This window comes from Triturus cristatus, chromosome 6 (assembly GCF_964204655.1).
Source record: "Triturus cristatus chromosome 6, aTriCri1.1, whole genome shotgun sequence".
Taxonomy (NCBI): Eukaryota; Metazoa; Chordata; class Amphibia; order Caudata; family Salamandridae; genus Triturus; species Triturus cristatus.
In genome coordinates, this window is record NC_140589.1 from 185,656,344 (window position 1) to 185,680,681 (window position 24,338).

Sequence of the window (24,338 nt, forward strand, 5' to 3'; positions counted from 1 at the left end):
TGGTGTTCTCTTTTAAAGAACACAACGAGACAGCCGTCGTCAATTTTAGACAGTGTCTTTTAAATATCTCATCATGGATGACGGGCAGCTGCCTAAAATTGAACACTGATAAGACGGAGGTCTTATTTTTTAACCAACCGACTCCTCCGTGCTCTGCGCTGTGGTGGCCAACCGAGTTAAACCCGCCTCCGCTACCAGTTTCCTCTGCCAGGAATTTGGCTTTCAAGTTTGACGCCCAACTCACTGGCAAGGCACAAATTGCTCATGTCTCCTCTCGGTGCTTTTAAAAACTTAATGCTTTGCGCAGATTTCTTCATTTCCTGCCGATGGAGTGCAGGAAGTTAATTGTGCATGCTTTAATTACTTCACAACTAGACTATGCCAATAGCCTTTATATTGGTCTTCCTGAGTACTTGATGAGGAGACTACAGCTTATACAAAATGCGGCAGCTGGGTTGATCAGGAATGTGCCACTGCGACATCATATTACCCCCCATTTACGCAGCCTACATTGGCTCCCTGTTAGGAGAAGAGTGCAGTTTAAAGCTCTAGTACTTGCACACAGAGCAATCAGAGGGGCCGGACCTCAATATCTGAAGCGGAGACTTCAGAAATACAGCCAAGCTAGGGCACTTAGATCTAATGGTCGTAACTTTTTGGTAATTCCTTGTTTTGTGAAGGCAATGACCGGTGGCCATACGTTTTCTGTAAAAACTGCTACCCTGTGGAATACTATGCCCAATCACCTGAGAAAAATAGATGCGGAAATCCTGTTCAGGAGAGCACTAAAGACATGGCTTTTTGGCCTGCCCTATATACGACGGTCTTCTCTGGTCTCTTCTTCCCTTAGGTAGGATGCTAGCGCCGGGACACTTCCGTTGGAGGTAGCTGTGCGCTCTACAAGCTTCAATAATAATAATGATAATAATGAAGAAATAAACTTGTCACTCGTGCTCTTAAAACATCAGGGCACGGATTTACTAACTGCTCACTCATAGCAGCACAGCAAAACAAGTTGCTGCACTGCATTGTGTGAAGGAGAGAGAGCTGACTTGTGCTATGCTTCCAAAGACATGGCTCTGTTCAGCTCTCTCCCTCGGCTGGCACACCTGTGGCTACTTAGTATACTGCCGACCCTTTTTGCTCCATGGTGCAAGGGTGCCAGTGTTTTGGGCAGGAATGTATTAGCACAGTAAAGGATACTTTCCTCCTGCATAAAATGTATGCTTAGAGGCTTCTTACGCTTTGATTATGTGATGTACTATACAGCCAAATGAAAAGAGGAAGTAACCTGAGAAATAAAGAATGAACTTTAGTAAATCTGTATTTACTTCAAAATACATAGGTGGATGCACAGAAATGCCAATGCTCCACACATGTAACACCTCTCCAACACAAGGTAACACATGGCAGCATTAGAGGCAGCATTAAAGTACTTTGCAGTTGAAAAGTGACACATCGCAACGCAAATATTCATTCGCGATGCTTTGCAAATGCCACTTAACCCTTTGTGTGCGTCGGACTGCCCTCGGCCATCCGATGTCACGGTGGGCATGTGCGGAGGACGGCCGGGGGCCGTCCTAACCACACCCAGTCATAAATCACCCGCACCACAGCGGAATTTACGCCGTGGTCAATGGGATAAGCAGTTTGCTGTGTTGACACAAGGACAACGCAAGAGCTTAGTAAATCTGGGCCCAGATCCTTTAAATAAACTAAATACCAAACCCTCAATATTCAAGAGAGTGTTCCAAGAGGATCTAAAAGCCTTGATGGCTGCCCATTGTATCTTCAATGTTGCTAGATTCAACCTTTGTCGATGCCCACTTGAAGATACGTTTCTGTAGTACAATATATGGGAGAACACTGATTTGAAGTTGCAGTAAAGGAATGTGAATGTGTTGGATAATACCCATTGTATACTTGATCCTTTTGCTGGTAATTGATGGATAATACTTTTTGTGAAATGGGATCAATAAGTGGCCTCAGTTTATTTTGTTTGAAAGATATTAAAGGTATTCCGACTGAACCATGTGTGACTAAATGTAGAAATACAATCAGGCAGGAAGCCAATATAATTTATTAAAAAAGGCTGATTTCATTTGCTATCTACAACACAAGCATGTTAATATAGCATACATTTTAAAACCAAATTTGATACAAAGTTCTGTTGTAATGCATAATACATAACAAAATCAATTTCTTAGACCAATCCCTTCCTTTGTTGGTTATTCATTTCATTTCCATTTGAATATATTTGATAATTATGTTTTTTATATCCTAAACAAGGGTGCATAGATATTCTCCCTTCTTATCATAAACAGAAGAGATGAAATAACCCACTGTTGAGCCTGCTCCATGAAAGGTAAAACTTACTACAGCATTTTCTTTTTACATACAGATTGTTTGGGCAAATACTTACCAGATCGGATGTGCAGCTGGAAACTGTGAAACAAGCTACTACCTTGTTTGCCAATATTGCCCAGCGTAAGTATTTTCTATATTATTGGTAAATCATGTATTATTGAAAATGATAGAGGGTCTTTGGGCCAGATGTAGTAAGAAAGCGCTTCGCGATTCCCTAATTGGGAATTAGGAAATCGCAAAACTGCATGTATGAAATTGTGCTGAACACTTTCTGCGATTCTCAGTGGGTCGGAAATGGCCTACCTCATGAATATTAATGAGGTAGGTCGCAAGGTGCGACCCAGTAGGAATTGCAAAAATCACAGGGAGGTGGCCTGCTGAGGTCAGCAGACCACCATGTCTGTGATCGCTATAAACTAAAGCAATCTTTTTTTTGTATGCAGCCCGTTTTCCTTAAAGGAAAATGGGATTCTTTACAAAGAGAAAAATTAAACTTTTTCCTTTCATTTTTTAGGAGCAGGCAGTGGTCCGTTGGATAAGGCTGATTGGGTGGTAGTTGGCTGGGTCAGATGTTTGGGCCTTTATTATATATGGGGATAAGACAGAATATCACCTCCAGTTAAATTGGCATTCAAAAGTCATGTAATATAGGGTGCCCAAATTGCCGGTTCAGAATCAAAAATATTATTGTTATTTCATAAGATGATTAAATATCAAAGAAGTGCATAAATGCTCTCTTCTCTGAACATTAGGCCAACACCTCATTTTGGCGAAAAATAGTCATACAATAAAATATTCTTTGATTTTCCTTTTCAATGGCATAATAATACAGGCAAAAGTTAATGGTTTGGCACAGCATCTGCAGAGTGACCCCAAATGGGTCTCAGACTTCATGACATAACTCTCAGTGTGAAAAAACTAGAATGCATTTGCGTTTAGTGACAACTAGCATTCATAATGCATTAAGCTGAGACTACAGAGGAAAACTGTGCCGTGGCATGAATGAAGAAAATCAGAAATGCCTATGAACCTGTTCCTCAGAGATTAACTTTTCTGTAAAATTACAGGATTAAATATTTAGTTTCGACAATGTTTCCAACCATCCAAAACTGGTCTTCTAGTTCCAAGTCCATTGGTTAAAGTTGCATTACTGATAAAAACTATGTCAGTGGTGGTGCACAACAAACTGCATTATTCCAACTAATTAATTTCTCTGCATTAGCACTCACTTTCTTTTTCCACAGGGTGGCTTTCACTCCAGATGCTACAAGGGAAGATGTTTCATATGGACAGGCATGAGAAATGTCTATTTGTAACACACACACTGATGTAGTTCTTGTCAAGCCAGAGCTTTTCAAGTTTCCAGACATCACTTTCTTGAGCCATAGCAGCAAAGTTACAAACGGACAAGCAGGCATCATTGGCCGACCCGTGGTTTGTGCCACTAGTCACTGAAGCAAATCTAGAGACTCAACACTTCACAAGCTTCTCTCATAATGTCTGGAATTCTTAAATAAAACAGTATGGAGGTTCTTCTGTCTCCTTCTTGTTCAGTCCTCTGTCTTCTGGAGGTTGTTCAAACAATGCAATTTAAAGGGTAAAATCAGTTAGGGAATTGTGATTATTTAAAAGCAAATAAAATAATTCTACCTTTTTCCTTTGCCACGTTGTGCAAAATATTTTTTTCTGTTGAATGCTCAACCAATAGTCCCTATACTTTTATTTCCATTTTCTTTTTCTTTTCTTTTCTTTTCTTTTCCTAAGTTTTCTCCCTGGGGTAAGTCCATTTATGTCTATGCAGATCACAGCAAATCCTCACCCCAAATCTGCACTAGATCCATTGTGTTTGGCCAAATGTCTCTTGAAAATTTGTCTCTAAAGAATCAGGTATAATTCAGACATATTCAATCTACTTCTCAGTTAACAACTGAGGAGCCTTTCTGTACTAGTACATATAGTTCACTGCTTGATGGTTATTAAAACTGCATGTTTGACATTTTAAACGCAGCGTCCTGATTCACCCTAAGTTAACCAGGGTGTCTGGAAAGCATCTTCCATGAACAAACAGCAGCATCACTCCACACAAGAAGCTCCCAGAATTATTCTGTAACAAAATCAGTTCTGTATACAACAACTTTAACCCTTAATCATACCACGTCTCTATGGCAAATCAACTCAACTTCCCATCACAGCAGAAGAACAAATGTCACCACCATCATAACTACTGCCACATCTGATCCTACCCCCCACCATGCCTTATCCAAAGGACTCCTAACAGTCAGTGCAACACTAGCACAAACCTCAACACTGCCACTGACTAAGCCATATTCCTGGACACCAGGAAACAATCCACTGTCACGCCCTCTGCTCAGGAAACCAACTGCTGACCCAGCCACGCTCTCCAACTACATTCCCATAAAGCTCCTTTCATACCCGTTAAGGTCTTAGAGAAACTAATTAAAAGAAATAGCACTCATTGCTGCCACAGACAACATCGCTTGATCCTTGACCAAGTAGACACAAAATTCCTCAATCCACTGAACCTCTGTGCAGCATTTGACACAGTCTCACTCTCTATCCCATGGGTACTCACAACATTTCTGTGGGGGGCCAAAATTACAATGTGGTTTGAGGGCCACACCGGTAGGGGTGGGGTCAGTGGGGGGTGGGGTCAGTAGGGGCGGGGCTCAAGTAAAAAAAAATCAAACCTGTTTCAAAACATTACACAACGCGACAATGCTGTTTTCAAAAGCAGATGTAACTACAAAGAGCACATTGTGATAATACATTTCTATTAGCAGACAATAGCGATCTTAAGAAGTTTTGCATAGCTTCATGCACTCTTTGACCCCAATTCCATCACAGTCTCTACCTCTAAGTCAGTCTCTCTCTTACTCTCTCAGCCAGTCAGTCTATCTCTCAGTCAGTCAGTCTCTGTCAGTCTCAGTCAGTCAGTTTCTCTCAGGCAGTCTCTCTCAGTCAGTCCGGCTCAGTCAGTCAGTCAGTCAGGCAGTCTCTCCCTCAGTCATTTAGTCAGTCAGTCTCCCTCAGTCAGTCTCTCTGTCAGTCAGTCTCTCTCTGTCAGCTGGTCTCTCTCTGTCAGTCAGTCTCTCTCTCTGTCAGTCAGTATCTCTCAGTCAGTAAATCTCTCAGTTAGTCAGTCTCTCTCAGTCAGTCAGTCAGTCTCTCCTAGTCTCTCTCTCTCTGTCAGTCAGACTCTCTCAGTCAGTCTCTCTCAGTCAGTCTCTCTCTCAGTCAGTCAGTTTCTCTGTCAGTCTCTGTCTCTCTCAGTCTCTCTCTCCGTCAGCCTCTCTCTCTGTCAGTCTCTCTCACTGTCATTCTCTCTCTTAGTCAGTCAGTCTCTCTCTCTCTCTCAGTCAGTCAGTCAGTCTCTCTCAGTCACTCGGTCTCTCTCTCTCTTAGTCAGTCAGTCTCTCTCTCTAAGTCAGTCAGTCATCCAGTCTCTCAGTCAGTCAGTCTCTCTCTCTCTCAGTCAGTCTCTCGCAGTCAGTCTCTCGCAGTCAGTCAGTCTCCCTAAGTCAGTCTCTCTGTCAGTCAGTCTGTCTCTGTCAGTCAGTTAGTCTCTGTCAGTCAGTTAGTCTCTCTCTTTGCCAGTCAGTCCTTCTCTCTTTGTCAGTCAGTCAGTCTCTCTCTCAGTCAGTCAGTCTCTCTCTGTCAGTCAGTGTCTCACTCCATCAGTCTCTCTCTCTGTCAGTCTCTCTCTTTGTCAGTCAGTCTCTCTCAGTCTCTCTCCCTCTCTGTCAGTTTCTCTCTCTCTGTCAGTCATTCAGTCAGTCTCTCTCTCAGTCAGTCAGTCTCTCTCTGTCAGTCAGTTTCTCTCTCTCAGTCAGTCTCTGTCAGTCAGTTTCTCTCTCTCTGTCAGTCAGTGTCAGTCAGTCTCTCTCTCTGTGTCATTCAGTCAGTCATTCAGTCGGTCAGTCTTTATCTCTACATCAGTCAGTCTCTCTCTCTGTCAATCAGTCAGTCAGTCTCTCTTTCTGTCAGTCAGTACCAATCTTCTCAGTCAGTCAGTCTCTCTCTCTCAGTCAGTCAGTCTCTCTCTCAGTCAGTCAGTCTTTCTCTCTGTCAGTCTCTCAGTCAGTCTGTCAGTCTCTCCACTCTTTCCCACTATCCCTCTCTCCCCACTCTCTCTCCACTTTCTCTCTCTCCACTCTCTCTCTCCACTGACTCTCTCTCTCTCCACTTTCTCTCTCTCCATTCTCTCTCTCCACTCTCTCTCTCTCTCTCTCTCCACTTTCCCTGTCCACTTTCTCTCTCTACCCTCTCTCTCCACTGACTCTCTCTCTCTCTCCACTTTCTCTCTCTCCACTTTTTCTCTCTCTACTGTCTCTCCACTCTCTCTCTCTCTCTCTCTCTCTCTCCACTCTCTCTCTCCACTGACTCTCTCTATCCCTCTCCACTTTCTCTCTCTCTCTACTGTCTCGCTCTCCACTGTCTCTCTCTCTGGCGGGCCATGGGTACATTACCTGCAAGGTCCGCAGGCCGCCAAGGAAGTCAGTATGGCCGTACTATGAGTAACACAGCTCTATCCTAATCAGGTGCCAACATGAGAATGGCATCCAAGGACCTTCTCTATGCTAGATCTGCTCCTTCTTAATGAACAGAACACAGTCTTTCAGCCTGGCACCTTCTTCCTTGGAAGCCTGCAAACTCATCTTCGGAGTGCCTCATGGTTCATTGTTCAGCCCCACTATTTTGAACGCATACATTAACCCTCTGGCCAATTTCTTCAGCGCATACAACTTCAACATCCTCTCCTACACTGACTACATGCAACTCATACTTTCCTTCTTAGACAAGACCCCCAACACAAGAAACAATTTGACTACCTGCATGATGCAACCGCTAGATAAAAAACCCAACTGTCTCAAGCTCAACATCAATAAGACACCTTGCCTTTAGACTCCAAATTGTGGCTGTATGAATTTGGACCCACCATCCACTTCAGGAACCTCAGAAACATCATCAATGGCAAACTGCACATTGCTGCAAAAGTCAACGGTGTCACTGCATGCTGATTCCACACCCAGAAGATATTGAGGAAGTTTTTCAAAAGACTTCCGAGAAACAGCAAAAAAGCATCACTCATGCCCTTGTCACCAGAATGCTAGACTATGGGTACACCCTCTATGCTGGGATCACCAAGCAACTCCCTAGAAGACTGCCAACCATCTGGAACTGGCCAGCCAGACTCATCCCTAACATCCAACACAGAACTCACATCACACCACAAGGAACTGGGGAGAGGAGTTGGCCTAACGGCTAGGGCGGTCGGCATCTAATCTGGGGAACTGGGTTTGAGTCTCGGCAATGACACTAAACATCCTGTGATTCTGGGATATCACTTAATCTCCCCGTGCCTAACAAAAAAATGAATGTGTCCTCATGTAACGCAACTGGTGCTATGTAAAGCGCTCTGACACCAGATACCTGCAGGTCAAGTTCGCGCTGTAGAAAACTCCGTATAATAAACTCAACGGAGTCCTAAAACACAAATTTGCTAATTTCAAACCCCTTAAGCACACACTCAAGGCATTACATTTCTATTGTGTTAAATTAAAGTAATATATTTTAATTATTACATCATTTAATGGTCATTTAATTTGATGAGTTAATGCTCTGTAACAAATAACTTTATTGGGTTTAGGCTGGGTTCACTGACACAACATCGATGTAAAAAAATATTGATGGTAAAAATATAGAGTAAAAATTACAGACAAGCAAAATGTCAACTCCTATACTTGAAGAGGTAAGTGCGAACATGTTGACTAAAAAATATTGATGTAAAAAATATAAATGTATAAAATATCAACTTTAATATAAATATAATATAAAATAATTAATATTAAATGTATTAAATATTAAATATAATTTTAACAAAATAAAATACATTTGTTATACATTTTTACAAAATATAACAAATAAACAACAACAAAATAAATGCATAAACATAATAATGTATTCATATATATATTTTCTTTAAACAATTAATGAACTATTATTTTTAATTTATGTTAAAAGTTTATAATAATATAAAAAATAAAAATATATATTAATGATTTACAATATAAAAAAACAAAAATCTTTAAAAAATAAAACATTAAACTATTAGAAAATATTTAAACCTAAATTTCACAATACAATCAGTGCAAAGGTAGGAAAAGTGTTGGATAGTAATGGGGTAAAAATAAATATTCCCGCTCCAGTAAATGCAACAGTAGGGTAAGTGTTAGATAGCGGACAAATTAAATTTACTATTCCAACTCCAGTGAGTGCAACGCTAGGGGAAGTGTTGGATAGCGGGGGGCTAAAAATTACATTTGCACTCCAATGAGAGGGACAGTAGGGAAAGTGTCAGATAGTAGAGGGGCAAATATTACTATGCTCACTCCACTGAGTGCAACAGTAGGGAACGTGCTGGATAGGGAAGGGGTAAAAACTACTATTTCCACTCCAGTGAGTACAACAGTAGGGAAAGTATTGGGTAGCGGAGGGGGCAACAACTACTATTCCCACTCCAAAGAGTGCAACAGAGGAGAAAGTATTGGATAGAGCAGGGGCAAACATTACTATTCCCACTCCACTAAATGCAACATTAGGATAAGTGTTGGATAGCGGAGGGGTAAAAAATTGTATGCCCACTCTTGTGAGTGCCACAGTGGGGAAAGTGTTGGATAGTAAAGGGGTTACTATTCCCACTGCAATGACTGCAACAGTAGGGAAAGTGTTGGATAGCGGAGGGGTAAAAATTATTATTCCAGCTCCAGTGAGTGCAACAGTAGGGGAAGTGTTGGATAGCAGAGGGGTAAAATTAACTATTCCTACTCCAGTGAGGCTTATGTCATCTCCCACCGTGGGTAAAGTCAGAAGAAGATACATTATGTAGGCTATGTAAATTAGGAGAGGAGAACATTATTCGCCTGCTGTGTCTCTGCCCAGAACTGAAAATCGAAAGAAAAACCATACTCAAGAAACTTCTTAATGCTCGAGGAGTACGAACATGCAGGCAAGCTTTGATAATATGTCTAGACTCCGATGATATATTAATGAATTCCGCCTTTGCAAAGTTTTTTTGTAAGAATAGGATCAAAATTAGAATAGCATAAATTAAAATCTATAAGTACTGTATGATATTTATTAAAATGTAAATAGCATTATGAAATTGATTTTATCAAACTTAACTCAGCTAAAAAAATATATATTGCCTTATTTATTCTTGTTTTTACCTGTCTTACATTTATGAATCAGATTTTTATAGTTGGCTGTGTTTGTTGTCCCGTTGTAAGAATTAATCAAACAATTAAGAATAATATTATTCCCACTGCAGTGAGTGCAACAGTAGGAAAAGTGTTGGATAGCGGAGGAGTAAAAAACACTATTCCCACTCCAGTGACTGCAACAGTAGAGAAAGTGCTGGATATTACAGAGGTAAAAATCACTATTCCCACTCCAACCGTATTTTTTTTTTTTAAATCATTAAAACAAATCATGAAAATAAAAAAAATGTTTTTAAATGAAATATTAAATATATAAAAAGAAAACATATTATAATATTAATTACATATGACAAAAAACAACAAATATTACATAAAATAAAACTAGAAAATATTTACAGACAAAAAAATTAATTAATACATACATGTATTTATTTTATTCCCTACCGTTTAACACCACACCAAAAACAAAACACTTCAACATTTTAAATTAAATTTACTTCCTTCATTACCATAATTAATAATCAATTAAGAAAATATTATTAATAAAAAGACGAATAAACATTGATTGACTACACACACTTTAACACTATAATATCCGCAACACACACCTAAATTAAACTATAAAATAATAGACCACAATTAAAACATATTTTTAAATTTAAAACTATTACTATTAACAACTTAGGGCCCGTTTCCGATCTCGCTTGGAAAGCCCTCCATACGACTCAGAGGGCTTTCCTAGTGAATCGCGCTGTGCAAGTCCAGCCAAATGAGTATGATGCAGCTGTATGCAGTTGGACTTGGTTTGCTCGGACTCTATTGGAGCCTGAATACCCAAAGTCCGATTCCGATAGCCATTTCGTCTCGCTGAGACCGAGTCGATACGGCTGTCCAAATTACGCATCGAACTCGCTCGTTCAGGAGCTGGGTCCATTGCATGGCACGATTTGGCTCTGGAAGAGTTGGACGGGGAGATTCGAGTTTGAAAACGATTTAGTCGGCGAACGAGATCTTCGCATCGTACTTGGTCGTTCAGAATGGGGGACGATTTGGAAGAGAACAGTGGCTCGAATCAGATTTGGTCATTCCAGATCCCGCCAGGAGCCCTTGCGACCGTGGTCAGAATCTGGCCCTAATATTAAAGTAACTAAAATGTATTTAATACCCACACTTTACCCCTTTAAAAGTAATAACAACACACAAAAAATAAGCAATTACCCAAAATAAATATCAGTTAATTAACAATAATTAACAACTAAGGGGCCAATTCTGATCTGGGTCGGAAAGCTCTCCGACCGAGCCGGATCCGGAGTGTTTTCCTTCCGAGGCGGACTCCTGCAGTCTGACCGAGCGAGTACGATACGGCCGCATGCTGCCGGACTCGGTTCGGTCGGACTCCCATAGATGTCAATGGGAGCCGGTCGTACGATGTGTACATGGGCTCCCATTGACTGAAAGGGTACGTCTCACACAAGGGCGCCCCCTACAGTGGGTACGCGTCAGTGCCATCCGCACCATACATGCCTGTGTTGGGGAGACCCTTGGGTCTCCCCCTGTGTCCGAGTCGTAAGGCTCCAACGCGGACCCCCAAAGGCTGCTTCCCAGACGTTTTGGGAGCCGAAAACTTTGGCTCGCTCCGGCTGTCTGACGCGTGCATCGTACTGGCTCGGTCGGAATTCGCCTCCATTGCACGGCACGATTTGCTTACAGACGAGGCATACGGAGTGGTTCGAACTCGGAAACGATTCGGTCGGCGATTTTGCGTTTCTCGCATCGTACTTGCTCGCTCATACAGCTGTACGAGTCGGGTGGAGAACACGCGTACTGCTCATACTTTTTACGGCCGGATCGCGTTTGGAGCCCTTCCGAGCGAGAACGGAATCGGCCCCAATATATTAATTTTTTAAACACAAATTACTTCCCACCCTTTACTCCTATAAACACCACAACACACACCTAAAATGTATTACACAATTACCATAATAGCATTGTAATGTATTAAATTAATAACAATTAATAATATTAAATACATAAAACATTTAACACCTTTTACCCCTATAAACCCCAAAACACTCTCCTAAAATTAATTACACAAATACCATAATTAATTAGCAATTAACTATATTATTTAAAATGAACTAACAACCAATTGTTAATTAATCAATTAAAAATAAATTACTACCCACCCTTTACACCTATAAACACTACAACACACACCTAAAATTAATTACACAATTGCCATAATTACCAATTAATTAATTAAAATTAATTACAAACAATTATTCATTAATTAATCATAAATTACTTTACACATTTAAAACCATAAAATCCCAATCAAACAAATATTAATAAATACAAAATTATCAGGTAATTTAATATAATTAAATTACTTCCCACCCTATTGCCCTATAAACTTGCAACCCGCTACAGAACTAAAAACGCAAAATTCAAATACAAAAAATTAATAACTACTTAAAATGTAACATATATATTAAAAATACACACAATTAATATACAAACAACATACATCACACACATATAAAATATATACTAAAATACATAACATTAATTGAAAAAACTATATTTTTAACAACTATAATTTTGCAAACGATATTAAACACTTCGATATTTTTTAAATCGATATTACTTACCCTAAATTGATATACTTGACCACAATATACTTGCTGTCGATATTTCTGAAGCACAATATTTATTGCTCGGTATTTATCACAGCTAGATATTCACCCCAGTGGTTGAGATCGCCACCCATAAGTGAAAAGCTACTGGTGGTAACTTTACATTTGTAAAGTTAGTCTTAGATGTTTCTATCCCCGGGTTCAGGGGAGGAAGACTTAGAGGACCATTAGGATGGGCCCGCCACCCTAGCGGTGCTGGGACAGGCCGCCAATGGTGCGGCGGTCCCGCACCTGCAATTAGGATGCCACCGTGGCGGTGGCATCCTCCATTCCCATCATTGTGGCGGCTGGTGCTCACAGCACCGCCCGCCACAATGCTGGGAATGCACTGTGTGCATTGTCATGCACAAGGTGACAGGCACCGCAAGGTGCCTGCCACCATGTCCATGACAATGCAGGGGGGTACCATAGGTACCCCTCCTGTGCACCCCCCACCCCCCGAACACCCTGGGGGCCCACAACGGGCCCCCAAAGCCAAAACCGCCTGCCTTTCCATGGCGGAGTCTCCTCCTTGGAAAGGCATTTCCCCGCCATCACCCATATTCCTGGGCTTTTCCTGGGCTTTTCCGGCCAGTAGGCAATTGTCTGCTGGGTTCCCCCCGCCATCATAATGTGGCAGGGGAGAAAGTCATGCAGGCAGAGGAGTTTAGTGGGCAGATTGCCACTGCCATACGGGTGGTGGTGATACGCCCGCTATCTTAATGACCCCCCTAGGGGTGGGTGACAAATTCTGCTCCTCCGGCAAAGTTGGCGTCTTTTGGCCACTCCACGTTCGGCATGTAACCTGGAGGTCTGGCCAAATTCTCATGTGTGGCTCACCAAAGGTAACTTGGCGAGCACAAGTGAAATTTGGCATCCTCTTACATGATTTTTGGTCACATGGAGAGTAAGGGTGGGCGTAGTTCGCGAAGTAGCACTTCGCGAAGCTACGCAAAGTGAAGTTCGCACTACGCGAGCTACGCGTAGCACTTCGCGAACTGCGTAGTAACATGTTCGCACTGTGCAAGATGTTGTTTTCAATGATTGCACAGTGCGGACAAGCAACCGGCACTGTGCAATCATTGAAAATGGCATCTTGCACAGTGCGAGCTGTAGTTTTCTGCTGCTCGAGTAGATTTTTACTCGAGCGGCAGCTTTCTCAACGCGAACTGGTAGTTTCTCATCGTGAGCGGTCGCGAGCATACGCGACCCCTCGCAATGAGAAACCTGACCTCCTCGCGTTGGGAATCTCGCCGGGAGGTTTATTTTCCATGCTCGCGATCGCCAACTTGATGTTGCTGATCGCGAACAAGGAAAAAGTCTCGCCGGGATGTAATTTTGCTTGCTCGCAGTCGCCAACTTGACGTTGAGGACCGCGAGCAAGCAAAAAATGACCGCAGCACTACGCAACACTACGCTACGCGTGTTCGCACTGTGCTACGTGCAGTTCACATAGTGCGAAGTAGCGCGAACTTCGCAAACTACGCGAGCGTAGCGTAGTGCTTCGCCCAGGCTTAATGGAGAGCTCCCAGTGAGATTTTACCAACAAGGAAGATAGGCAAATAATTTTAAGAAACAATTTACCTTTATTTTTTAAATATAAAGCTTATTAAGATATGTTCTCAGAAATGTAATTTTATATATGTATATGTGTATAGAGACATTTTGTTCTTTTTGTTTCAATGAAAAAGCTTAGTTATAGTTAGGGAAACCTATTTTCCCTATACCAACCAAGTTTAAACTACACAAACGTTACAGTCATAACTTTCATTTACAATTTGTCGACCACCTTCAAATTATTATATATTTCAGACTTTGTTACAGATTCAACTCACTCACCAGATTACACTAACTATAACTGGGCACTCTACCATGCACTGTGCTGTGACAAGAAACATCATTCGTGAAGTTATAAGTGTGGTTATGAATGCCATGATTTTACATGCAATGGTATAAGCGGCGAATGGAAAAGGCATGAGTTGTAGTTAATGTAATGTGCCGAGTGAAGGGACAAGACTGTGTTTGGAGGTGCACAACTTGTAGTAATTTGAAGGTAATGTTCTCGATCCTTCTCTGGAAATGCCCCCAAAATCTGAAACTCCATCCCAGTCCAGATCAGGACTACCCACTCCTTTTCACAATTCAAAAGGCAACTCAAAGACCTCTTCCTCGACCGTTCTCTCCCGAATGGATAGCCTCTCCCGAACCGATTAAGTCTGGACAGTGCAGGACTGAGACACTGCCTCACAAAGACTCCTCCCTCATCCTCTACTTCCCCCTTCCTCTTTCCCCCATCCCCATCGGAGGCTCGGCTCCAGTCAATTTGCTCAATATTGATTCCCAATGTCTTCCCTTCCTGTAATGCTGCTCAGTGCGCGTCAATAGCGCCATGAATCAATTTGTGAACGATTGCTAAATTGTGTGTTTTAACCCTTGCTGTCAAGAGCTCTTATACCTTTGGGTCTGGCTAGCGCTATATAAAACTCTTCAATAAATAAATAGATGACAAATTGAAGTTATAATTATAGGTTTACAATTTTAATTGTTTGTGTATTTTAAGTTGGGTTTGTATAGAAAAAATACATATGCTATTTCTAACTATAAAATATCCTAAAGTTTTTTTTTTCATTGTATGTTAATGTTTTTATTTTTTTAACGAAAATGTGTTCCAAATTTCCAAGTGAAGTGTCATTGATAGGAGTATCGTAAAGTGGGGTGTAATACAGTACAGTGAAGGAGGATGTTGTAGAATATGCTGTCATAGAGGGGAGCATTGTAGAGTGGAATAGAGTAGAGTGGTGTAGAGTAGATTGATGTAGGGTAAAGTGGAGTAAAATGTTATACAGTGGAGTGACGTGACGTGTCATATCATGGAGTGGACTATCATATAGTAGAGAGACATGTACAGTACAGTGGCATGTGGAACAGTACAGCTAAGTGTACAGTGTAGTGTCCTCAACTGGAGTGAAATTAAATGGCATGTTGTGGAGTGGAGTGTCATCGAGTAGAGTGTTGTAGAATGGCATAGAGTGGAGCAGAGTGTTGCTGAGTGTAGTGGCAAAGAGTTCAGTTCAGTGGAGTAGAATGCCTAACAGTGTTATTGAGTGTTGTGTTGTACAGTGGAGTGGAGGAGAGTCTCTGTGAGAAGTTGACCTGGTATATGCTATCCACTATTTAAAGTGGACACCTTTCACCAGTCCAAAAACCCCTTACCCCAAGGAACCACCCAAGGTGAGTAAGTAGGGACCCAACGGAGGATGGGTGCAGTGTAGGAACATGACCGGAGGTGCCGTGCAATTCTATGGGAGAGTTGTGGTTGCAGTTTTAAAGTTTAAGAACCCCATGGAACTTAGGAGATTGGAGAGCAATCCACCCGTGGATACGTTAGTACCAGAATTACCTATCCCAGGGGAGACTAGTGCATGGGGCTGAAGTGGCGTCGGAAACCGCAGTTGATCTCTATGGAGGACTGCTGGGAAGAAAAAAAGTGTTTGTTGGAATCCAAAGGTGGATTCAAGATGAAGAGTGGCTGAAAGCAGAGGGGATAGAGGCTGGGTCATCAGGAGTGACCAGGGGCTCGGTAGACGAATTCCCACTGATGTCAGGTGCTTCAGGTGCGTTGAGGGGGTTCTTGACTCTGCAGTCACCGAGGCCAGGAGACATCTAGGACAACCAGGAGATGGATACGAGCTGTCCCACAAAGGATTTTGAGTGCTGAGGGGTCGGTGTCCGGCTGGATCACTAACAAGCCTTGGCAGCGGCAACCCATGAAGATGGTCAAGAAAGGTTACGGTTCAGACCAGCAAGGTCCAGGAGACTCACCAAACATAGGGAAGTCCTTCCCATCTCGGTTGACGCCTCTGCTGGAGAATAGGGAGTTCTCCCGGTAATGGCGATCACAGACTTTAAAGCTTGGCAGGACACGCCAAGCAAGGCGGCAGGACACCTGTTTGATTTAGATGGAATCATTTCCATTACGCAATTGAGACAGGACTATGCATTACCTGAGACAGAAAGATACCATAACATGCAGATGCCGCATTGGCTGCTACACTCTGACATATTCCCCCATGTAAGTAGAAGGATGACAAAGTACGAAAAATGGCTGATCACAAAGACATCGGACAAGAAGTTGATTTCAGAGCTCTATGATATACTATGCACGCCAGCCCCCAATGAGTTTACCCCCAGTCAGAGGCGTTGGGCAAAGGAGCTAGAGAGGGACCTCTCGAAAAAAGAATGGGGAGAGATTTATTACAGGACCAAAGGCACAGCACGGAACACCGCGGGTAAGGAAACCGCTTTCAAAATAGCCACGTATAGCTACCTGACACCAGTGCACCTCAAACAAGGGAATCCGGACAGTAGCTCTACTTGTTGGTAGGGATGCAGTGAGGAGGGGACACTTCTACACCTGCTGTGGGAATGCCCGGTCCTTTCTAATCATTGGCCTCAAATCCTGGATGAGATCGATGGGCAATTTGAGATACAGATTCCAAGATTCCCAGTCTATGTGGTACTGGGGTTGCCCAAACCCCTCACATTCCCACTGAAGTCCTGCAAAGGAAAAGAGACTGGCCTGGTACTGGGGGCAGCGCTCCAAAACATTTTAACACATTGGGGCACACAAATAGCACCCACTCATACGGGTTGGCTCCATAAATTGTGGTACACTTTAGGGATGGAACGCATACAGGCCACACTCACAGAATCGGGGCTCAGTTTTGGAGAGGTCTGGAAACCGCTCGTGACCCTGCTGTCCACCGAATTCAATTAGATCACATGTCCAAGATACCTTTGCCTCCTGCGATTAACAGCTACAGAAAACGCTCCTGAGACACAGTGAAGTTCAGTGCTTACTCTCTCCGCAAGGACGACACAGGGAATAATGAAATTCTGCATACCAGTGGGGGGGAGGGGGGAGGGGTTGGGTCATGATAAGGGGGGGTTATTGTTCAATGGTAATGGGGTGAGTTTCAAGCTCCTCAAGTTTGTTTGAAGCCCATCGACGCACATGCACGGACTCACATGTCAGGGGCTCAACAGATAGATAAAGCGGGTTATGCTAGAGCTATATTCAACGTAATTTTTCTTAAGCGTCCTGGTTTACTAGGCATTAAATGTAAAAGCTACAAATGTATGTACAATGAAATGCTAATAATACCAATAAAAAAGAGTTTCAACTAAAAACAGTGTAACATGAAGCAAAAAGTGGGGGGTAACCATAAGAAGCAGATTCTACTTTCCTACACAACCCCCCAAAATGTAAGGAGATGAGACTAACATTGCCCAGTTGAGTCTTCATTTCATAAGTGGAAATATCTGGAGAGTTCATCTGCATTGGCATGGTTACTCCTTGGTGTATATTCCACTGTATAGTCCATACCCTGTAGGGAAATGGACCACCTCAAAAGTTTGGGGTTTTCACCCTTCATCTGTTTTAGCCATAGGAGGGGCTTATGGTCTGTCTAAACAATGAAGTGAGTGCCAAACAGGTATGGCCCCGGCTTCTTCACGGCCCAGACCACAGCAAAGGCTTCCCTCTGTACAGATGACCAATGTGTCGTAAATAAAATATTACGCTCTCAGAATTTCAGTATATAAATAAGATCATGCATAAAGCAAGAGGCTGAGTCTGTGGTATCAGGTTCATAAAGGGCTTTATTCCAATAACTCGAGTCAAAGGGAGAATATTACCATCACCACAAGGGATCTGGAAGGGACTCAAAAGTATTCTCAAAACATTATTCACAGAGTACAGTATATATACATCGGAAACGAAAAGAGCGAAAGAGAGTAAGATAAGAGCATGTGGGCGTGTAAGTAGGTGTGAAGGTGGGCGTCCATGTGGGCGTCCACTTGATGATAATGGGTAATTTGTCATGTGTGGGTGGATACCTGGAGGGGGTTGCGTGATCTGCTGGAATTTTACTGGAACTTTGCCTTACTTGTGCTCAACTCGAGCATGACGTGTAACTGACGTGGGGAGGGTTGCTATGCAACCGGACAAGTCTGGAAGTGAGGCCTTCAGTAAGTGAGGCCTTCAGTGTCAGGACGACCAGCACATCTTGTATTATCTGATATCTGATGTCTGGAGCAGGGACTGATTTGTGACATAGGTTGCTCATCACCAAAAGCCGATGTGGCATCTATTTCTTCATTTACTTCATTTACTGCAGAGGCCGTACATGGGGGCTATGGGCTTCTTACTGACGTGAGCTTTGCAATCTCACAAAGAGAGACAAAAAGGCTAGGCTTTCTCCTTTGCTGATCCCTCCTTCTCCAGGCAGGAATGCGGCTCTGTAGGAGTAAGCAGATAACCGTGCTCAATACTGTCTCGGCACCTTGTAGCAGGGCCCCTTTGGCTGAGGCCCAAGTGTGTAAGGCCAAGGATACGCAGCTGCAGCTTTATGAACGTCCGAGGCCTGAAACCTCTGTTCGAGTCTAGCTGAGCCACAAACACGGGTTTGTGTGTGGTGCAAGAAAACATGATGCAAAACGTGTAGGCCTTAATACAGATTTGTCGTTTCTCTCATGGGGAACTGAATGATGACAGGCCACGTTATAGCATAAGTAACATGATAGGAAAGGCCATGGAGGGGAAATGCATAGGTTACATGCACGCGCACATAGGCGTTGGGGGGCACATGGGGACATATAGGCCTCATAGATTTTTATTTTCCACAAATGTTTCTCTCTGGGGGTCAACCTTCTGCTGATAAAAGCTACTGGTTGATCCTAATCCTGAATCCTGATTAAGTTCTGACAACACAGCCCCTACACCCAACTCAGATGCATCTGTTTGGATAATAAATTGCTTGGAGTAGTCAGAACCTTGCAAAAGGGGAGCAGTGCACATGGCCTGCTTTAGATCATCAAATGCCTTCCAACAGCTAACTGTCCACTGAACCTTCTTGGGCAATTTTTTTTGATGTGAGATCATTTAAGGGAGTCACTATAGACCCATATCTTTTAACAAATCTCCTGTAATACCCAGTCATGCCCAAGAAAGCTCTGACCTGAATCTGGGTAGTGGGAACAATCCAGTCCATTATGGTCTTGATTTTGCTCTGTAATGTTTGAACCTGACCTCCACCCACAAGGTGACCCAAGTACACAACCTTGCTCTGCCATTTCTGGCACTTAGTAGCCTTGATAGTGATCCTCCCAGGTGGAGCTAAGGACAGCTATATCATCAACATATGCTGCACTATATGCTTCCAGACAAGTTAGGACTTTATTCACCAGCCATAGGAATGTGGCAGGTGCATTCTTCAAACCAAAGGGCATCGCAATAAATTGATAATGCCCACTAGGGGTTGGAAATGCTATTTTTGGTTTGGCATCCTCAGCTAGTCTGATTTGCCCATAGCCATAGGTCAAATGTACTTAGATACTTGGCTGAGGCCAAAGTATCAATAGGCTCCTCTGCCCGAGAGATTGGGTGAGCATCAGTTCTAGTGACTGCATTGAGTCCACTGTAGTCCACACAAAACCTCATCTCTCTCTTCCTATCCTGGGTGTGAGGTTTAAGTACCAGGACTACTGGGCTAGCCCAAGGGCTAACTGAGGGCTCAATTACTCCCAATTCCAGCATCTTTTGGACCTCTGTCCTGATGAAATATCTGACATAGTCAGGCTGCCTGTAGATTTTATTCTTCACAGATAGACTTTCACCTGTGTCCACTTCATGCATATACCAGGTGGTTTGACTGGGCTTCTGAGAAAACAAATGCCTCTATTGATTGAGGACCTTCCTACAATCAATTTGCTATTGACCGGTGAGGCTGTCTGCCAAGACTACAACATCAACTGATCCATCATCAGGGTTCTGTGAGAGGAGGTCAGGGAGTGAGTTACTCTCCTCCTCCTGTCCCTCATCGGTTACCATGAGCAAGCTCATGTCAGCCCTGTCAATGTTTGTAAACAGGCAGTACAGCCTTTTGGTCATGCCAAGCTTTTTGCAATTCTTGACTTGTCTCAAGGTTTTTACTTGCCTTCTTCATGTACTCAGCCATCCTGAAACAGAGACCAAGTACATAGTCCACTATGCCTTGTTTGGGTAGTTTTAGAGGTAACTCCCGTCCCTCCTTCACCAAACACAAGGAACCGCTAACTGGATGCCCAAACAAAATTTCAAAAGGGCTGTAGCCAACCCTCTTTTGTGGGACCTCTCTGTACGCAAAGAGAAGACAGGGCAACAGGACATCCCATTTTCACCTGAGCTTTTCTGGCAGGCCCATGATCATGCCCTTAAGGGTTTTGTTGAACCTTTCAACTAACCCATTGCATTCTGGGTGATAGGGTGTGGTGAACGTGTAGTTCACTCCACACTCCTTCCACATTGCAGTGATATAACTTGACATAAAGTTTGAACCTCTGTCAGTTAAGACCTCCTTAGGGAAACCCACACTGGAGAAAATCCCCAGGATGGCCCTGGTCACCACAGAAGCTGTGGTGGTTCTCAGGGGAATAGACTCTGGATAGCTAGTGGTATGGTCTACCACCACTAGAATATAACTGTGTTCACATGCAGTTGGAGCGTTCATGGGACCAATGATATCAATCCCAACACTTTCAAGGGAATCCCCACTGTAGGTAGTGGTATGAGGGGGGCATTTGTGGTACCACCTAACGTACTACTGGCTTGACAGGTGGTACAGGAGCGACAAAACTCCTTTGTGTCTACTGACATGTGAGGCCAGTGACAGTGAGGGACAAGCCTGTCCCAAGTCTAACTTTGGCATAGGTGTCTTGCTAAGGGGGATGTCATTTGCTAGGGTGAGTAGGAAGCCCCTAAACTTCAGAGGTATGACCAACCTCTTGGTGGCACCAGGCTTGGGGTCTCTACCCTCTGAGTATAGGAGTCCCTCGTCCCAATAGATCTTGTGAGATCCACTGATACTCCCAGCAGCCTCAGCAGCAGCTTACTGTTTTAGGGGTTCAAGAGAGGGGCGGGTGTGCTGGTCCAAACTCAAATCTTCCCTGGAAGGCCCCTTTGTCCCCAAGAACTCAACCTGATCAGGTTCCAGTTCATTTGAGACAGTTCCTTCACAGGGAATGAGATCATCTCCCTCAAGAGATTGATCCTCACTCTGAGTCTGGGGGAAAGACAAAGCTTTACCCCTCCTGCTCCTTCTCTTGGAAGGCCCTTGGTCCATTGTTCCATGATCCAAGGCCTGTTCAGTGTAAGCCAGCTTGGCCTGTAACCTGGTCCCAGCAAACTCATCTGCAGTGATGGCCAGCATTGCTGCATGAGTCCTTAACTCTACTTCAGTCCAAGCTGAAGTTTCCAAATCATTGCCCAACAAACACTCCACTGGGAGGTCTGAGCTTTCTTAGGGCCAGTTACCCCTCCCCAGCTGAAATTAACAACTTCCAAAGAATGATCAGTCCTGACATTGTAAGCATTGGTCACTTGGTACATTTCTCCAAGTATGATTTGGTCAGGGCCCAGACGAATCTCTGTTACCATAGTGACACATGCGCCTGTGTCACTGTATGCCATGGCCTCCTTACCATTGATCAATGGTTGTTGTCTGTATTTGCCCAGGTTACTGGGACTAACAAATAAAGTGGCAAGGTCCATGCCACCATCACAGACTAGTACAGCCTGAGCTGGAGTTCTGACTAGGCCTCACCTAAGAGCCCAGGGTTAACCCTACTAATCCCTTATTCCCTGTACCACCACCAGTACTTGTGCTAGGGGGTGCAGTTGCCTTTGGACAATCAGCATCCTTTGTCCAATGTGTCTTCTGTTTACAGAGATAACACCAAGGATTATTTTTTCCTTTACCTTTGTTGTATTGTGACTCCCCCCAGATGCAGGTTTTTGCGGCCCTGGTGAAGACTTTTGATCTTGACCCTTATCCCCCCCTTATCTGAAGTTCTTGCATCTTGCTTCTTCTGGTCACCACCATTGTTCTAGTTTTTCTGCTTCACCCTGGTTCTGACCCACTTATCTGCCTTCTTTCCCAATTCTCGGGGAGAAGTCGGATCAGAGTCAACCAGGTACTGACGCAACAACTGATTTGGACAGTTATTAAGGATCTTCTCCCTCATAATCAAATTGTACAAACCTTTAAAATCATTCACTTTGCTGCCAAGCAACCAGCCTTCCAGAGACTTAATGGCACTATCCACAAAGTCCACCCAATCCTGATGCTGGGTTTACTGGGTATCTCTGAATTTAATCCTGTACTATTCAGTGGTTAAGACAAACCCATCAATGAGAGAACTCTTCAAGATTGAATAGTGGTCAGCATCCTCTTCTATAACAGCGAGGGACTTAACTCTACCTTTGTCAGCAAAGCGGAGCCACAATATAGCTGCCCACTGCTCTTGAGGGACCCTCTGAACTTTACAGGACCTCTCTAAAGCAATTATCCATTTATCTTGCTCAGGTTCCTATTATCAAAGGAATGTTCCTTAATTCTAGGGGCACTGTTGCTGCCACCATGGGACTCTAGTCCCAACTGTTTTCTAGCTCTCTGGACTTCTAGGGACTCTTTGTCCAGGGCCAATTGTTGTTGCCTGAGCCTAAGCTTAGCTTTCTCAAGTTCCAGAAATGGTACTCCCTGTCATAAGAGTGGTCCCTCTTGCTAGATACAGAGGTCCCGACAGACTGCCCTGAGTTATTTGACTCTGCAGAGGGAGATCTAGATCTCCTTGGTAAACTCTGCACTCTTCCAGGAGGGGTTAGGGAGGCTCTCCAGAGCCATCTCCCTGACCCTCTTGAAGATCTGAGCTATCTAGGTGGGAACCATCTTGGTCCTCCTGCCCAGGGTTTGAGTGTAGGGCATAAAAGGTGGCTCCTCCTGACCTGTCCTCATTCCGTGTCCCACCCACTCTGTGCTGTTTAAATGACCCAGGGGTCTTCCTAAGGACATCTCTATTAGACGTTGAGTGTTGGCACTTCTCCCTGTCTTCAGCTTTCTTTCTTGTAATGAAAGCTCACTCTATCTAGAGGGCAGAGAGCCACAGGCATCTCCTATAGTAGACATACTAAGTGTGGTAAGGTGTTGAACCTTCCTAACCTAGTGGGAACCAAACTCTCTGAGGTAGGAGAAAGGGTGTGCTAAACCCTTGACTTACCCAACACTAAGTTTAGTAGAACTTACTTATTCTAAGCTAGTATTATATGTGCCTAGTACTTAGTGGTTTTCGGTTATTCAATACAAATATTTATCTGGTAAAACAATGCAGGCTTGAATCCCAACCGCTGCACACCAATGTGAGAGGTTGGCCTGGTGTATGCTGTCTACTAATTAAAGTGGGCACCCTGCACCAGTCCAAACAACCCTTATGGTGATTTAAGAGGTCAAAGATAACCTTAGAAAGCTATCCAAGATGTAGCTGTGAAGATCAGTTTTCAGGCTTAGACGTGAAGGAATGTTAAGCTGCTTCTGTTACCAGAATGCAACCTTATTGTATTGGTTGAATGAAAGGAAAACCACACAGTAGTTATAAAAATATGTATTCATTATTATAATACACTCTAAATACCTCACAGTATCTGCTACATGCAGATAAACACAAAGTACACAATACTGTAGCACAGAAACAATCGTAAGTAGCACTAATACACAGTGGCTCCAGGGGTAGACAAAACCATATACTAAAATAGTGGTATAAGAACCATGACTCGAGTCAAGACAGTGTCCACAGGATGTAGATTTGCTGTGAGCCCAAGGAACCACCCAAGGTGAGTAAGTAGGGACCCCATGGAGGACGGGTGCAGTGTGCGAACACGACCGCTGGTGCCATACAATTCTATGGGAGAGTCACGATTACAGTTTTAAAGTTTAAGAACCCTTCTGAGTGGACTTCAAGAAACCCCATGGAACTTAGGAGGTTGGAGAGCAACCCCACCTGTGGATACCGTAGTACCAGATTTACCTAACCCAGGGAAGCCAGGTGCATAGGGCTGAAGTGGCATCGGAAACCGCCATCGATCTTTATATAGGACTTCGAAGAGGAGCCACTGCTGGGAAGAAGAAAAGTGTCAGTTGGAATCCAACGGTGTATTCTAGATGAAGAGTACCTGAAAGCAGACGGG

General features: G+C 43.4%; 1 protein-coding gene across 1 annotated transcript in view; it reads left to right on the forward strand.

The window, feature by feature from the left end:
- The window catches only part of LOC146816604 (cysteine-rich venom protein TEL1-like), a 313,131-nt gene that overhangs the window by 263,147 nt on the left and 25,646 nt on the right, over positions 1-24,338 (forward strand). The window contains exon 5 of the mRNA XM_085609534.1: positions 2,402-2,487. Within this exon, the coding sequence (XP_085465660.1) occupies positions 2,402-2,487 (86 nt within the window). The remainder of the gene's footprint in view (positions 1-2,401; positions 2,488-24,338) is intronic.